Source organism: Rhinolophus sinicus, linkage group LG01, assembly GCF_036562045.2.
Source record: "Rhinolophus sinicus isolate RSC01 linkage group LG01, ASM3656204v1, whole genome shotgun sequence".
Classification (NCBI taxonomy): domain Eukaryota; kingdom Metazoa; phylum Chordata; class Mammalia; order Chiroptera; family Rhinolophidae; genus Rhinolophus; species Rhinolophus sinicus.
The window spans coordinates 197,078,719-197,096,653 of record NC_133751.1 but is presented as its reverse complement, the minus strand read 5'-3'; the positions used below and the strand labels follow the sequence as shown (position 1 = coordinate 197,096,653).

General features: G+C 39.7%; 1 protein-coding gene across 1 annotated transcript in view; it reads left to right on the top strand.

The window, feature by feature from the left end:
• AP1S3 (adaptor related protein complex 1 subunit sigma 3) overlaps positions 1-17,553 on the top strand; it is a 59,930-nt gene extending 42,377 nt beyond the window's left edge. The window contains exons 2-5 of the mRNA XM_019753690.2: positions 1,599-1,777; positions 3,880-3,988; positions 11,809-11,946; positions 16,755-17,553. Of these exons, the coding sequence (XP_019609249.1) occupies positions 1,599-1,777; positions 3,880-3,988; positions 11,809-11,946; positions 16,755-16,790 (462 nt within the window). The 3' untranslated portion in view covers positions 16,791-17,553. The remainder of the gene's footprint in view (positions 1-1,598; positions 1,778-3,879; positions 3,989-11,808; positions 11,947-16,754) is intronic.
• The last annotated feature ends 382 nt before the right edge of the window (positions 17,554-17,935 follow it).

The window sequence follows — 17,935 nt, the reverse complement described above, 5'->3', positions numbered from 1 at the left end:
AGCCAAAATTCATAAGGAACTCAAACAACTCAGTAGCAAGAAAACAAATAACCTGATTAAAAAATGGGCAAAGGGCCTGAACAGACATTTTTCCAAAGACAGGCAGATGGCCAACAGGTATATGAAAAGACGATCAACATCCGTACTTATTAGGGAAACGCAAATTAAAGCCTCCATAGGATATCACCTCATACCTGTTAGAATGACAATTATGAAAAAGACAAAAGATAAGCGTTGGTGAGGACGTGGAGAAACGGAAACTCTTATTTCCACTGTTGGTGGAAATGTACATTGTACAACCATTATGGAAAACATTATGGAGGTTTCTCAAATAATTAAAAATAGCACTACCATTTGATCCAGCAATCCCACTTCTGGGTATATTTCCAAAGGAAATGAAATCAGTATCTTGAAGCGATATCTGCACTCCTAAGTGTTTATCGCAGTATTATTCACAACAGACAAGATAAGGAATCAATCTAAGTATTTATTGACACATGAATGGATAAAGAAAATGTTACACACACACACACACACACACAGGAATATTATTCAGCCATGAAAAGAAGGAAATCCTGTCGTTTGTGATATCACGGATGAACCTGGAAAACATGCTAAATGAAATAAGCCAGGCACAGAAAGACAAATACGGCATGATCTCACTGATGTGTAGAATCTAAAAAAGCCAAACTCATAGAAGGAGAGAGTAGAAATACTTTCTCATAGAAGGAGAGAGAGTATTTTCTATAAATACTTAGATAGAAAGGTGGTTACTGGGAGTGGGGAGGTGGTAGGAATGGGGAGATGTTGGCCAGTGGGTACAAAACTGAAGTTATAAGATGAGTAAGTCCAGAGATCTAATGTACAGCATGGACACCGTCGTTAATATTGTACTGAATACTGGAAATTTGCTGAGACAGTCTATTCCAGGTGCTGTCATCACATTCAAAAAATGGTAACTATGTGAGTTGATGATATGGTAATTAGCTTGATTGTAGTAATCATTTTACTATGTACATCAAATCATGATGTTCTATACCTTAAAGATGTACAATTTTTATTTTAAAAAAGACAGACTATGGTCCCCTTCTCGCTGTCTCACTTTCCCCTCTTTCTTCATTCTGATGACCTTCTCTTACTTTTCTCCTTTATTTCTCTACTCTCCTTATGTTTCTATAGTTGTGATGTAGAACTGGGATATAATTTTTAAAGTCAACTCATCCACTGTTTTTAACATTTTTTCTTTTGCTTTTGGGCTTGAGAAGGAAGAATTTAATGTTTTCTTAAAAGAGTTTTATATTTCCATGATATATGTTTCTCCCTGTGCTGAGTTGGTGACTCATAAAAGGAATGGGAAGAAAAAGAACGTGTCTTTCGCCTATAATATAAATAAACTATGTTCATGGTTTACACATCGCTTTGTTCTCTGATGGGTTAAATGTAATTTCAGAGATGAGACAGTTTTCAGGCTGGTAAGTACTTTTTCATCTGTTCAAAAGTCTAATCAGTTGTATACCCTGCCACTGGATTTTAGTGTCTACACAGAGTGATTTCGTTGACCAAGTTCTGGTTTTCTTTCTCTCCTTCATTTGTTCTAGATACATTTCATCTTGCTCTTCAGTCGACAAGGGAAATTACGGCTGCAGAAATGGTACACCACTCTCCCTGACAAGGAAAGGAAAAAGATCACCCGGGAAATCGTTCAGATTGTTCTGTCTCGTGGTCACAGGACAAGCAGTTTCATTGAGTGGAAGGAGCTAAAACTTGTTTATAAAAGGTGTGAGTAACTTTATGGGATGTGAATTTCTCATTACTGCTTTGGTTTGTTTAATCCTGAACATTTTAGATTGCAACACCAATGTCATCATTTACTGAAATCTTTGAAGACTGGAGCCCAAGTATCTGTGGACTAACTAGGAAAGAACTCCCACGTACTGAAAGACCTTTCATGTGTCAGGATGGATTCTAGGTACTTAAGTACACGTTGCTAACGCACTCACACATCCGAGAAAGAGCTTATGAACACCTACTGTATTCCCAGCACTGTTCTAATGGCCATGGATACAGTAGTAAGACACAGAACATTCCCACTCTCATGGAGCTTACTCATTTGTTAAGTAAACAAAACATTTTTTGCCAGCCCTGTGGCTCAGGTGGTTGGAGCACCGCGCTCCTAACACCAAGGTCACCGGTTTGATTCCCACATGGGCCAGTGAGCTGCACCCTCTACAGCTAAGATTGTGAACAACGGCTCTCCCTGGAGCTGGGCTGTGGTGAGCAGCCAGAGGTTGGCGTAAGCTGCGGTGAGCTGCTGTGAGCGGCTGACCCATGGCTAGCGACCAACTGCCTCAGCCTGGGGGAGTGCAAGACTTATAATACCAGCAGGGGCCAGGGAACTGTGTCGTACACAACTAGACTGAGGAACAACGGCTTAAACCGGAGTGGAGGGGAGGGAGAGGTGGAAGAAGGGAAAAACAAAACAAAACATTTTCAGTTAGTGATAAATATTATGGGAAAAATGCAGATTAATGTGGTACAGAGATTGGACAGCTCTTTGTGTTGTTATTGTTACTCATATTTGCAGATGAAGAAACTGAAGACACAGAGTTCAAGTAATTAATCTCCAGTCATAATACTGAGTGATAGTTGGCAGAGCCAGAATTCAAATCCAGATCTTTCTGGCTCTAAAGCCTTATATTTTCTCTTTACTGCACCTGCTTGCCATGGCAAGACCCTACTGGAAAGGAACCCCAATTTACAGTTGAGGAAACTGAAGCCCCAAGAGATAAAGTAGTTTTGCCCATAAAGACCCAGATCACTATACCTAAGCCAGAACCAGAACACAGCCGACCTGACCCTGCACCCAGCATCCTACTACAACTTCCAGAAGGAAAACAAACATGAGAAAGCCTCTTGCAAGGGGTTTATAAAACCTGAAGGGGAAAGACAAAGAATCTCTGCGGACTCTATTTAAAGGATTAAATTACCAGGAAGTGCCTGGGCAAAGCTCCTTTGGCTGGATCCAAGATCAAAACTTTTAGTACTTGCTGACAAGAAGCTTGTCCTTATTCTCTGCCTAACTGGTTTTCTAAAACTTGGGTTCAACTGTATTTTAAACCACTGTACAGAGAATATACTTCAGTGTTTCTCTCAATAGATATAACAGGTACCTGGTATATACAATGGTGAACAAGACAGACTCAGTACCTACCTTTGGGAAGCCACTGGTCTGGGGGGTTGGACAGGCCATGGAACGGACAGTGAGGAGACCAGATGCTCTGATGGGGAGATGGGATACGTAGCTGGGGCATCTAATCCAGTCAGAGAAGGTAGACGTTTCCTGAAAGAAAATGATATCCAAGCTCAGAGCTACAGGAGAAGTAAGAGGTAGCCACACAGGTGGGGTAAGGAAGAGCATTTTAGGCAGAAGAAACACAGAACACGTGACTTGACAGGCTGAGGATGGAGACATACAGAATAACTGCAAGACAGTGTGAATTGAGAGGGTGGGCGCCGTGGGCCCCTGAAACCCTTGGTCAAGGGTTCGGTGTTTAGAAAGGACAATTCATAAGTCAGGGAGGGGCATGAACAGACACCCTGATGACCATGGGCCAAAGAACTCTGTCCCCCTGATTAATAGTTCCTCAAGGTAAAATTTTGTTGAGGGCCTTTCACATGATGAACAGAAATGATCCAATCACTCGATATTTTTATATGTTCTATTTTACATTTTTTGGAGGATATGGGATATGATGAATAATGATTTTATTCTTGGACTTGAATGGGAGAGCGGGAGGTAAGTGCATATTCATTGCGGGGGAAACATGTTCATGGTTGTTTAATGAGTCATCATATTTTCCTTTATTTTTTCTTTTCAAGGTATGCTAGTTTATATTTTTGCTGTGCAGTAGAAAATCAGGACAATGAGCTCTTGACACTAGAGATTGTGCATCGTTATGTGGAGTTGCTGGACAAATACTTTGGAAATGTAAGTGCTGCTCTGGTCTATTAGAATCAGTTAGTCTCCATCTCCGCTCTTACTTCAGTTCTGTCTTTCGTCACATTCCTTCTCTCTCTGAAATCTAAACTATGAATCGCATTTGTACCAAGAATCCGAATACAAGGCTTTCCCACTTCCTGTAATTCTTAGTAAATGATCGATTTAAAGCTCTCAAGAAGCAGGTGGTATCTCTATCTTCAGACCACAGCGGCACTGGAGACCATGTTTAATGACCTAGAATTTAATTGTGAAGGATTCCTTGATATTCTGTCCCTTCCTCCTCACTGACTATCATCTCTCTTCTATTTTGACTTTTTATCCCCTTTCTGGCTTTTTCTACTAAGTGACATGTGTTCTTTAATGTTATTTATACCTAAGGGGAAAAAAAAGAACACCAACCACCAAACAAAATCCAAACCCTTTTCCTTCACATTGCTATTCCATCTCCTTGCATTTATTGCCAAGTGATATATTATATGAGGTGCCCCAGTCCTCACACCCTAAATGCTCTTCCCCGGCTCTTCCTTCTCTCCTGTGTGTTGACTTGACCTTCTCTCCTGGAAAGCCCTTCCCAGGTGACTCTTTTTCACTTTGCTGATGATGGTCTTTGCTGGGCTTCTCAAAGTCATCTCAGGCTTAATGCGACAAGAACCAAACATCTTCTGTTTTGTGATTGAATGTATTGTGTCCCAGAATCCTTCAGTGCCAAAGGTCTTCATTCTTTCTCCAGCCTTCACTAAAACCCACCTCTGTCTACTCAAATTGGACTAAAATTCATCTCCTTCCTGCCACTCTCCCTAGTCTAGGTTTACTTGGGATTATACTTTTGCTTCTTTTTTAAACCTCATCTCTGGCCCTTGCCTGGCCTGTTGGGTACCAGGGTCCTTACAAAGCACAGCTCTGGGCCAACATTCCTCCTCCTCACTCTCCATCTATAATGAATAAAATTCAAACCTCTTAGCCTGGCACTTACTCTTTCTAAACATTGGTCCCAGACCACTTCTCCAACCTTCTCACTTCTCTCTCTTTACATCCCTGACATGCTCAGTGCTCCAGCGACATGGACCAGCCCTGTATTTTCCTTAACTTGTACAGGATTTGCTTGACTGCCGAACTGCAAGTCTCTCGAGATCATGACCTAGGACTCATTTGTTTGTTTTTTCAACACTTGTAATCAGCTCTGGGCTTGATTTTAGTGAATGCTGCAGACACATTTCATCTAGCTCACACTCTGAATAAACAAATCATTGGATTTGGGAAATGGTTTCTTCTCAGGAACAGCCTCTCCCCTATTCCCTTGCTCACGGAAGATTTTTATTAAGTGTTGTTAGAAGAATTGATTATTAGGTTGGTGCAAAAGTAATTGCCATGTAAAAGGTTAAAATAATGGCAAATCTGCAATTACTTTTGCACCAACCTGGTACTTCCAGAAGAGTTCTCTGTAGTCTATTTAATGGAATGAGCAGTACTTGCAGTGTTGGTTGGGGTTTTATCAGATTTGTTGCAATACTTTTTATAGGATGAGCGCTTGAAAGGTTTCTGAAAGAATTTTCCTGTCTTTCCTCCTGCCATCCCTCCCTTTTATTCCCACCCCTCCCACGTCATTTTTCCTTTGTAAATATGATAAAACCTAAAATGTTGCTTCAGTGACTTCAGGTTGGTCGGTATACAGAAGTAATAAGACAGCTAGATCACTTCTTTCTCTTTCTCCTGGTGCAGTAAGTTTATTTTCATTTTTAAAAGAGATTTGCAAAGAAGTAATATTATAGCATATTTTCCAGTTTGAGATTATGCTCTCTGTTATTCAAATGAATTCTGATATTTTGGTACTTTCCTTTGAACTAAACTCCAGACTCGGCCTTTGCAAAGGCCTGAGGGAGTTTTCCTGAGGCCCACGTTTTCCCATAACCTTCCTCCTCTTCCTCATTTCTGTACTCTGGTTTGGGCTGTTGTGTTTTCCTAGATTAATCCAACTGGGATCATGTGAATTCGGGCTGAATGTTGATCTCCATCTTATCTGACCAAATTTCAGGTATTTCAGAACACGTGGCTTTCTCCTGAGAATTTGAATCACCTTCACCAATGCTGGGCTCAACTTACAGGAGAATCAGAATGAATTTCTATTTCCCTAACATTAATTTTTCATCTTATTTTGGCATACCTTTAGAAGCTCTGTCTTTGTCAGGAACCAAAATTTAATTCACTGAAAAATTCAATGAATCTTTCATTAAGCTAAGAGCAGCTAAGAGCAATTCAAGGCTATCTGCCCGGTGTGTGTTCAGTTCTTATTAATTAGCAGTGATGAGCAAAGCCTACCACCAGCACTGTGTCTCATTGACATTTCTGAGGAATATTCTCTGGTTTTCTTTTCCTCTTGTGTTAATACTGAAGGATTCCTTGAATCCTGCCTTTATATTATCTAAGGGAAAACTTTGTACTGAGCTTCTCTTATAACACTGGAAAGTATTACCTTCTGATGACAGGTAAATCAAAATCTCTGGCTCCTAATTTAAATTATTTAGGTTTTTTTTTTTTTTTTTTTTTTTTAGCACTTTTCAATTCTAAGGAGATTTACAAGGATTAACTCGTTAATCTCTCAATCTTCAGCAAGTAGTATCAATCGCAATTTATAGAGGCTAAGAGAAAATGCCTCCGAGTCTCACAGTAGATAAAGGTGTGTTTCAGGATTTAGATACCGGCCATATTTCCCCATTGCAGACAGTTGTGTGTGTGAGTATTTTACTGACGCACTCAGGAGGTGTTGCTGTCTCAGAGAGCGTTGATCCTGATGGAGGGAATTGTCTTGTAAGAGGGGGAACACTCTGAGTCCCGCTGGATCCTGGTGTCAGCTTGCTCACTAAGCAGGCCCATGATTTGGCCATCATACAGTTCTATTTTACAGATAAGAAAAATGACATTTAAAAAGATTAGTAGAAATATTTACTTTGCTAACCTCACGGGGCTTTTGTGAGGATCAGACACACAGTGTCATTACGAGTTCTTTAGAAACCGTCAATTGCTATGTATGGTAGCTGTACTTTGCATTAGGATTTTTATATATAGTTTTATACATCTATTGTATACAACTTGATTTTTTTGGTATTTACTTTAGAACAGAATTCAGTAAGGGAAGGTCCTTCTTAGACTCTACCCAAAAGGATTTAGTTATTAAAATACTGGAAAGCCTTGTGCTCTACCATAATTTGGCTTGGAGAGCAAAGATAAAGTTGAATTATCATTATTTCTGCCTTTTATAAGCTGTCTTCCAAAATATAGATACATGAGAAAGTGAGGAAAAAATAAGTAAAGAGGCTCGTGTGTTTATTAACACAGAAGCCATGTGTTTTTGCACAATGAGATGGAACCGAGTCATTTGAGCATCAAGGGCAGGTTTCTGATGTACGGGGACAGCGTCCTTAAGGTGGAATTAGAAGTATTGGAGTAATTAGGCAGCAACTGAAGAACCTGTATTTGGTCTAAGGTTCTCCTGAAACGTTTTCTCCTCTTTCTGTGAGATATAATAACCCCTTGGAGTTAGACTCAAGTAATAGCCATGAAATAGCATTTTAGGGTTACTATATATGAAATACCTGTCCATTGGTATCATTCTCCATTGTGCAAGTAGAAGTCGTGCATCCATGTCCCCTCTGATCTAGAGATAGTAACTGTGTATTATCCACGTGTGTGTGTGTGTGTGTGTGTGTGTGTGTGTACTGTGTGTACCTGGCTTTGTGTACCACCTTACCTTACCTCTATCCCTTGAACCAAAGTTCAGTAAATTAATTGCCCCATGGTTGCTAGCGAGCTTTGCAGGCTTGGGGGTGGGTGGCTGCTCTGCGAGTGGGGTCTGAGACGTTCCCAGAGAACTTGCATGAGTATCTGTCAGGTTCACTTTGCAGGATTCTGGTTGCTGGTTTCTCCTCAGAGGCTCCTGTCTGTCTTGCATTCCTGGTGTACACCTGCCGTGAACTCTGCTCTTGCTACTATGACTTCCTGCCTCTTCTGACCTCTGGTAACTGCTTACTTCTTGTACCTCCTTTCACGTGCATGGATGTCTGATCTACTGTGCTTTCTTTCTGTTTATCTATATTGTTTAAAATTGCAAAGTAATGCATATTTTTACTTATCCTTCTGGACATATGCTTTTTAAAATAAAAGATGGGATTGCATTATGTATATTATTCTGCAACTTTCTTTTTCCTTTTACAAATCTATCTTGGAGCTCTTTTCATGTTTCTCCATGAAAATCTACCCCATTTTTTCCAAATTCTATGCAGAATTCCCGTGATATACCTTCCATACCCAAGTGGGGGTATACCATACACCATTTACACAATTTCCTTATGGATGGACTTCAGGTTGTTTCCAATTTTTATTATAAATGATGATAAATGATAATAAATTTTATTATAAATGAATAGTTTTTGTTGTTCACATATTGTGCACTAGTTTGAGCATAGAAATAAATTCCTCGTGGAAGGGTTGGGTCAAAGGATTTGTACATTTAAAATTGATAGATAGTATAATTTGACCCTCCAAAATGGCCTATAAAATTTATAGATCCCACCAACAGTGAATGTGAGTACCTATTTATCCATATTCTCACCAGCAGTGGATATTATATCTTCTTAATTGTCAGATGAAAATTAATTTAATTTGCATTTCCCTGACTGCTAGTGAGGCTCTGCATCTTTTTAGATGTGTATTGGTGTGTTTCATGTCTTGCCTCATCTATGAATTACTTCTTGACAGTCTTTGTCTTTTTTATTGTGATGTTTATCTTAGGGATTTGCAAGAATCTTTTTGTATTGTGGATACTATTCTTTCCCCCATTATGTATGTTGCAAATATTATCCCCACTCTGTTGCTATACTTTCAACCTTATTTATAGTGCCTGGCCCACAGTGTACTCTGATCTCTCTGCATTGTTGCCTGGGGAGTTAGGTTTCACTGTTATTCAAACATTTGGAATGAGAATGTTCTAGAAGTAAAAGAAAATGTCCATTAGCTGAGAACATGTGCTTTTATCATGCCATCCTCTTTCTGATAGTTGTTCTTAAGAGGAAGCCCTTAAGGTCTGGATAGACTCTTATTTTAAATCGATACATATATATATATATATATATATATATATATATATATATATATATATACATACATATACATATCTCGATTAGAGAGAGAGAGAGACAGAGAGACAGAGAGAGACAGAGAGAGAGAGAGAGAGAGAGACTCTCTCGAGGGAGGGGAGAGATAGATGTAGACATACAACATTTATTAGTGATATGATGCTCTTTTCTAATGAATAAAGAGACCATAACCTTTGCAGATGAGTTGAATGAGTTTCTCTGCATTGGCCATTTATTACAGTTTGTATTCATTTGTTCTTATGCTTCTATATTCAATTGGATTTGTCAACATAAACCATTTTTCTTATGTAGTCTGCAAGGTTATTGACCTACATCCTGAATATATGGAGCAATTTGCTAAAAATATTGACATCCATTTTATGTAGAGTCATAGTATTCAGTGGGATCAGAGAACTGTTGATCTGAGAAGCCATTAATCTGCAGCATCATAGAAGCAAGGCCGATGTGGTGGCTGACTCATCCATTTATCCTGCAGACATTTTTTGCATCCTACTGTGTGCCAGGTGCCAGGGATATAAAGATGACTAAGGCAAGGTCTGTGCCTGAGCTTACAATCCAGGGGGAGTGATTGATAAGTAAGCATATTCTAGTGCACATACTGAATGTGGGAAAAGGGGAACTGGGGAAACACTGTACCCCTTACTTTTGAATTTGGCCTTGAAAAATGAGTTTGATTTTGCCAGCACAATAAAGGAAAGGACATTTAGGGAACATACCAAGAGTTGCTGGAATGTGCAAAGTGCAAAGGCATGAAAGAACATGGTGAGCTTGTGGAATGTTTGACTATAGCATAGAGAGAGGGATGTCACAGGAAGCCAGAGAGCAAGGCCCCAGCTGGGTCATAAACAGTCCTACATGCCATGCTGAGGAGCTCAAATGTTGTCTTAAACATAAGACCTTACGCAGAAGTGGAACACAGTCAGCATTTTAGTGTCAGTGGTTACTGGCCTTGAGCGGGCACAGATGCCACCTAAAAGGTCACTGCAATAGCTTGAGTGATTGCTGCTACAGGCCTGAGCAGCAGCAGTGAAAAGGGGGAAGACAGGAAGGGGTAGGGCTTTATTTACACAATGGACTCAATAGGAACTGGTGACCAAATTAAGAGGGAGGAGACCAAAGGAGGAAGAGGAAAGAGGAGGAACAGGAAAATAAATTGAACTGCAGATTGCGTTACACTGAGCCCTTAGGAAGAGGTTGCATTTCCAAAGGAAAATTGGGACTAAAGGGAAAAGAATGTGCTTGACTTCTTGGGACATGGTGACTTGGACTGAGGAATATCCAGGCAGAGATGTCTAGTTAGCAGGTGAAAATATTGGACCAGCATTCCAGAAGGAGATCAGGGCCAGGCATCTAAGTTTGTTAAGCCACATGTATGCTAGACACAGCTGTGGGGAGTCAATGCAATTGTCTAGGAGAATACAGGTATTGCAAAGAAAATGTACGTCTAGGAGAAAGGAAGAAGAATACGTATATACATACATATATGTGTGTGTGTGTGTATATATATATATATATTTTTTTTTTTTTTTCTTATGAGAAACCCCAATATTTAAGAAGAAGGTAGATTGCTAGAATGTAGGCAGCATAGAGCAGAGATGTTTGTTTTGCTGATTGATATGTCCCAGGCACTCTGTAAATACTTCTTAAACAAATGCACGGTAATCCAAGGAGCCTGAGAAAGGATCATCAGAGATGGAGGAAGAGAACAGGCGTTGAATGGGATTGCCAACGTCAGGGAGTGAGAGAGAGGTCATTTTCAAGAAAGAGATGGTGCAGAGTATCAAATGCTGCTAGAAGATAAAGGTGGGGAGGACTGAAAACTTCCAGTTAGCAGACCCTCAAGAGGGTCTGGCAAGTGTCAGCGAGTTGAGGGCTATGTGGGAAGGAAACAGCAAGGAGAACGCCTGAGTGACTGTTTGGTTAAAGAGTTGGAAACAAGCCTTATTTGAATGATTGGGAGTAGTCTGGCCACTTGCTCCATTTAACCAAATCTATCAGACTCTGCTCTATGACAGCGACAATGGTTCTCGACATGTCCAGTATCAGCATTACCTAGGAACCTGGTAGAAGTTCAAACTCTCAGGCCTTACCCAGATCCACTGAATCAGAAACTCTGGGAGTGGGACCCAGCAGTGTCTGTTTTAATGTGTTTTCTGGGTGATTTGGACACATTCTGAAGTTTGAGAACCACTGGCCTGTGACAAAATTTTGAGAAAAATTAGCACAATTGAGCTCTGAAGAGTGAGCGTCTGAGAGTCCTCGAGCTGGGAGCCAAGACTTACAGATCAGAGAGCAGGAGAAATGAAGTGCTGCCCTCATGCCTGAAATATGGTAGGTACTCAACTTTCATTTTGCAGATTGAAAGATGAGCTGGGCTGCCTCATTCCTCTACCGAGTCTCAAATTCCTTGTTGTGACACTAAACAATATCACCCAAGGTCATGCTCTGCTTTAATAGAATGTGGTTTTGCTGCTTTTATTAAAAGCCTGGAATTCACTAGTCCTATTTTTCTGTCCTTAACATACCATCTGATATTTTTATCTGTGGTATGCCTCTTTACTGTAACTGTTGAAAATGCTTCAGACATTTGCCAGTGTTTCCCCTGATTCCAATGCAGGTTTATCAAAGTATTTTTGTTATTGTTTTTTGTCCTACCAGGTCTGTGAGCTGGATATTATCTTTAACTTTGAAAAGGCTTATTTTATATTGGACGAGTTTATAATGGGTGGAGAAATTCAGGAAACATCCAAGAAAACCGCTGTCAAAGCTATTGAAGATTCTGATATGTTGCAGGAGGTCAGTACTCAGTTTCTCATGTAATGGGAAAAGATGACGATGATGATGATGATAATGGTGGTGGCGGTGATGGTGACGGTGGTAGTGGTAGTGGTGGCGGCAGTGGTTGTGGTGATGGTGGTGGTGATGGTGGTGGTGGTGGTGGTGGTAATTATATACTGGCCAACACTTAATGAGTACTTACTCTGTGCTGGGTAGCATTTCTAAGCAACTTACATGTGTTAACGTATTTAATTATCACAGCAACTCTGATAGGTAGTGTTGTTGCCCTTGTTTTAAAGATGAGTAAACTAAGACACGGAGAGGTTAAATGACCTGCTCGATATCACACAGCTGGTAAGTGTGGAATAGATTTGAACCCAGGCAGTAGGGTTCCAGAGTCTTTGCTCTTCATGTTTGAGCTTTTTAGTGAGGATACCTCACTATCAAAAAGCTATCAAATACTTGGTGCTATTCTTTTCAAGAATAATTTTATGAGAGGTATAAAAAGACTTTCATTAAAATATCTGTGCTGCCCTGGGAAAGACTAGCAGGACATCATTATTTCATTTGCCATGGATATTAGAGCTTTATTATTGAACATGGCATTTATCATTTTAATTAAAATTCCTTATACCCCTTGGGGTGGCTGTAGTGTGCTCTGATTTGCATAAATAAATTGGGACTATTGTGGCTTGCTTGCCTAGGTATAAATGGGCCCTGAAGCATCCATTTGGTTGCCTTCCTGACTCTGATATTCATATAAAATACAGTGAGCCTTGTCTTTTAGATGCAGTCCAGATTTGCCTTGTACTAATGAGGGAACATACCTACATAGTCCTTGCAAACTTCCCAGGGACACTGTGACAAAGAGCACTTCACCCTACTGACCTTTGCCCTCTTAAATGAGATGACCCGACCCAGTCGCATCACCGCTAGGTACTTTTCCCCACAGCATCATTGGGTCTTTCCATCTTTCTGTTTTCAATAACAACAGATCAAGAGATTCTGGTGTGTTATCAATTGTCTCTGAAAAATTGGCCTTTAAAGCCTTTGTTCCTGCTGCTTGGAAATAAGAGACTGATTAAATTAATAAAACAACATGAGGCATGATTTTCCAGCAACTGTTTTTGCACACCTGAGCTGATGACTTGCTCTTGCCCCTCTTGGGAACCAGTCCTCAGGTGAATGGACACTGAGGAAGCCATCTGTCTGACTGGGCACCTATCAGCCTCTGCGTGTGCCTACTTGGAGGCCGGTGCATTTATTACTAGAGGTGTTCTCACCTCAAAAAATGCACATAAACTTCCTGATGTTTATTTGGCTCGTTCCAGATGCCACAGGAAGGGAATTTTACAACGTGTTTGAGAAATCAGTGGTTTGGAAATTCCACAGAACTGCCTTTCTCAAAATATGCCAGGGGGTTGTTTATAATTTCATCCTCAAAGCCTTTACCGTGGAATTTCCTTATAGGAGAAACAGACTTTAAACAGGGCCTTTGGGCACATCAGTAATTAAAGCTTCTTGAATTGGGGTCAAGACACACCTGGGTTATTTTGAATCTTCCATCCTACCCCTCCACTCCTCCCCATAGGAAAGAGTTTTAAAGAGCTTGCAGTGTATCTGGTACATCTAGTTCCAAAAGAGAGCCCTCTCACAACTAAATGCTAACTGGTAGTTTATGTCCCTGGTGATTGAGTGCAAGATCTTGATGGGTAGGTCTCAGGGGACCCTCCATTTAGCCCCCATGTCCCCCTAGTGGGTGGGCAGTGTCATGACTGCCCTCTAAACCTCTCTTGCTGAATTAACAGCACCTGCCAAATCGAAACAGCATTATCAGTGTTCGCTTGTCCTATAGTACTTAAGCCAAGTCAATGAACATTTGGGAAGCTGGCTAGAAAATTGACTTTGTATAGGTTTGCTTTGTATATCCAGTCAGAGACGTTTAGAATGAATGAGCACATGTAATACAATTGCATAAAGAAAAGAAAACTTACTGTTTTTTTTTCTGTCCTCTGGACCTAAGCAGGTATTTGTGGTTGCTAAAGTTTAAGGGAGGCCTTTGTAACATTGCTTTCACTTTTAGTCCAGCTGAAAACCTCAACGTAGCCCCTGGGACTTTCCCCTGATCCCTGTGTAATAAAAGTTTCTCAGAATAAAAGGCTGCCTCCCCATATTTAGTGAGAAAATACATAATCTTAAATTTCCAAATGCCGAAAGCTTGTTCTGAATGTACTGGGGCTAGACATCGATCATCTGGAAAAGAAACGAACAATTGAATAGGCTGGGAATGACGTTGGGTGGAACCTTATTTTGAAGGTAACAGCTAAGACCTGTGGACTGAGGTGCAACATGATTAGAAAGAAAAAGAAACTGAAAGAAGATAGTGACTGCCAACTGCAGAGGTTGCAATTCTTGGGATTACCAGTGGGGGCGACAAACAAGATGTTTTGACCACAGAATCAGAAAGCAAGTTCAGAAGGGAGGGTCAAGTGGTACCTTATTAGTTTAAGCAGTAGGAAACATCACAAGTATATGTGTAGATGAGAAATGGCTAGGTGTACCCCAACACTGTCACACTTAAATCACAAATGTTAGCAGCTAAGCCAAACCATAATGCAGTAAAAAGTCGTAGCATGCACAGTGCTGAATGCACAGAAACACTGCAGTGCCAGGCAGGTGACAGAGGGGTCCCAGGACACAGTCTCTAGGGCTGCTGTGAAAGTCTGGGGCAGAGCTCTTTAAGGCTGTTCCAACCTATAAAGTAGCAAGCTCAAGAAAATTCCAACCTCATCCGTATTTGGTTCATAGAATTTGAGTAACAGCACGGCTCAGAAAGGGCAGCCCTGGAAGTCACTACCGTGTTTCCCCGAAAATAAGACCTAGCCAGACCATCAGCTCTAATGCGTATTTTGGAGCAAAAATTAATAGAAGACCCGATCTTATATTATGTTAGATAAGACCCGGTCTTATGTTAGATAAGACCCTGTCTTATGTATGTTGAAATAAGACTAGGTCTTATATTAATTTTCACTCCAAAAGATGCATGAGAGCTAATGGTCCAGCTAGGTCTTATTTTCGGAGAAACACGGTAGCAGATGGAATTAACCAGTGGTGGGAGGCATTGCCCATAACCAGAGGCCAGTGAACTATGAAGCCAGTAATGTGACAACTGTAGGGCCTTTACTCGCCTAGGCCCCTTGCAAGGTTCTAAGTTCATATAGTCAAGTTTGCAATGGTAAGACCTCTTAACTGCAAAGAATACGGCCGTGCAATGAACAAAGGAGATGTTATACAGTTGTGCCGAGTGCTTAATGATGGAAAACCATATGCTGTTGCTCTGGATTGTGTGCTATTTGTCATCTTTAAAAAATTCGTAATCTACTGTCATTTCTTTTCTCATTCTAAATCAACGTTATGCCCAGTTTTGTATTTGTAACTTCGTACTCCTTTTTAAATGGTATAAACTTTAGGTGGCACAAAACGGGCACGGGCCCCGGCCAGCGTGATTCGCTTGTTTAGTTTAAAAACATGGGCAGTGCCTGCAGGAGGAGATACAGGGCAGAGGTCTTCGGGCGTGCGCTTCTCTTGGCCTGTGCTCACCTAGGAGGTGCAAGAGCTTGATAGGAAAGTGTGGATGACTCGCCACATGTATTAGGTTGGTGCTAAAATAATTGCAGTTTTTGCAATTATTAACCTTTTAAACCGCAGTTACTTTTGCACCAACCTAATATTTTCAGCAGAGGAGCACTGCAATTCTAAACAGAGCTGGTGGAAACCAGTTAGAACACACAATTTGTGACACTAGTATCCTCTGAGCAATCTTGCTTGGCCTTGGACTTGGCTTTTTGGCCCATGCTGGTTGATGTCTTCGTGGCAGGTGCCAGTGAATCACATACCTTGGGGCTCAGGCAAAAGAGCACATTCACCATGTCAGAGGCAGGAGTGTTATCTAAGCCCCATACACCCCCCCCCCCCACCCACCTGCCCCGTCTCCCTTGTTGACTCAACCCAAAGTCCACTGTGTTACGCAAATATATATTATAGGAAACCATGAAAAAGAAAGTCCATCCATCGTGCATGGTAAAGTGCTTGTATTATATTAGGTTGGTGCAAAAGTAATTATGGTTTTTGCATCTATTTTTAGTCTTTTAAATCACAATTATTTTTGCACCAACTCAATACCATTACTATAACTTTGAACTCTGCCTGTAATTGCAAGCCCATATAAACATCAAAAAAAGTTCTGGAAAAAAATTATGGCCTTATGGCGTTTTAGCAAACTTGGTAACTGATGAGGAAGATGAAGAAACATAATTTGTATACTTTGGAGGAAAGTCTTTTCAAAATACATGGCAGAAAATTTAAGAGTCATAGCTGTGTATCCTTTATATCTTGGCCATAAGTGTACTAAAGATTTTTTGTACAATATCTCTTACAATGCATATGTTATACAAATAGAATTCGGATTTCTCTCCTACATGTGTCTGGCAGTAATCCTCACGATTATTTCAGCAAGACACACTTATCTGAAGTCCACAGTGATATCTTGGCAGAAATGCTTTAGCATTTCTCTTATCAGCCATTAATGATCAAGCTTAGTTTCTTCCCAGTTGAAAGTTAGTTGCAGTCATATGGAAGTGTATACAAATTATACTCAAATTTTGAACCATCGTTCTTGATAGGAATTGAAAGATTTATGTCCATGTATATTTTTCAAAACTACTTTTGAATAATGCAAAGAAATAAGTAAAAAAAAGAAAAATATTTCACAGTGCTCAAGGCTGTGGTTTAAGGTAAAAATGTTCTAATTTGTTGTGGTCTTTCAGACATTGGAAGAATACATGAACAAGCCTACGTTCTAACTGTCCATCTTCTTGAAGACTCTGAGTGCTACCTGTTGTGGACTTGTAAAGAAACAATGCCTTACATCCAGTTATTTGAGAGAGCCTCTGGCACCATGCCAAAAATAATTTAAAAGGGATTTTTTTGTTAACTAGCAAAGATTAAAGTTGTTTAACATGTTTATCATGATTACATGCCTGTATTATACTGTATATGATTACTTATTGTAGCTCTGGATGTTAAAATAACTGCTCCATAACTCAATAGACTGAACATTTATTTGCAATGTATTAATTCCATATAATATTTTTAAGCTAATTTAAATACATTTGTTGCAATATGGTTTTGTTGCATTTGATCCTCTACTGAAAGGCTGACGACTATATTGTAATAATCCATAATTCTGAATGGAAGGTATATCTTGTATCAATACTTTTCTAAATGTTTAGCTCTTAAAATGGTATGATAATTCAAAATTATGTTAATAGTTTAGAGTTCATACATAATGCTAGACATTTTTAATACACTTAACAATACTGTAATTTCAGTCCAGATACAATGTATCTGATTTTAATGTCCTGAATTTATTTATTTTTTCAGGGTTGGAATAAAGTAAAAACAACCAAAGATAGTATAGGATTGAAGTGTTTTTGAGGCCTTGGAAGCTGCTATCTTGGCTGAGGTTTCAATTTTACCTTTTAATTGAATATAAGGGACAATTCAATAAGGTTGCATTTTCTACAAAAAATAAAAATATATTTATTAAAGTTTTTAGACATCATACAGTGTCTATGACTTTCCTTATTATAAAAATAGTATAATAGAGATGAATAACAATAGTAATAATTATTATTACTGCTACTATTTTAATAATCTTTTATGTTTTAAGCACTCATAGTTGCTTGAGAGATTTTGTTTCAAATACATTTTAATGTCTAAGATATTTGACGATTTACTGTTTATTAGGTTTACATAGAGCATTTAATATTATTGCTGCCTCTGTGGTAGATGCCTTTTCTCCTTTTTCCTTTCCTCACCCCCAAAGAAAATATTTGCTGCTGGCCATTATTCTTGTGAATATATCACATTCATGCTTCCTGGAATGAAAGTTCTATGTAACCAGGTAGTGAATGTGATCAGGCATTGCTAGGAAATAGCTTGTCAT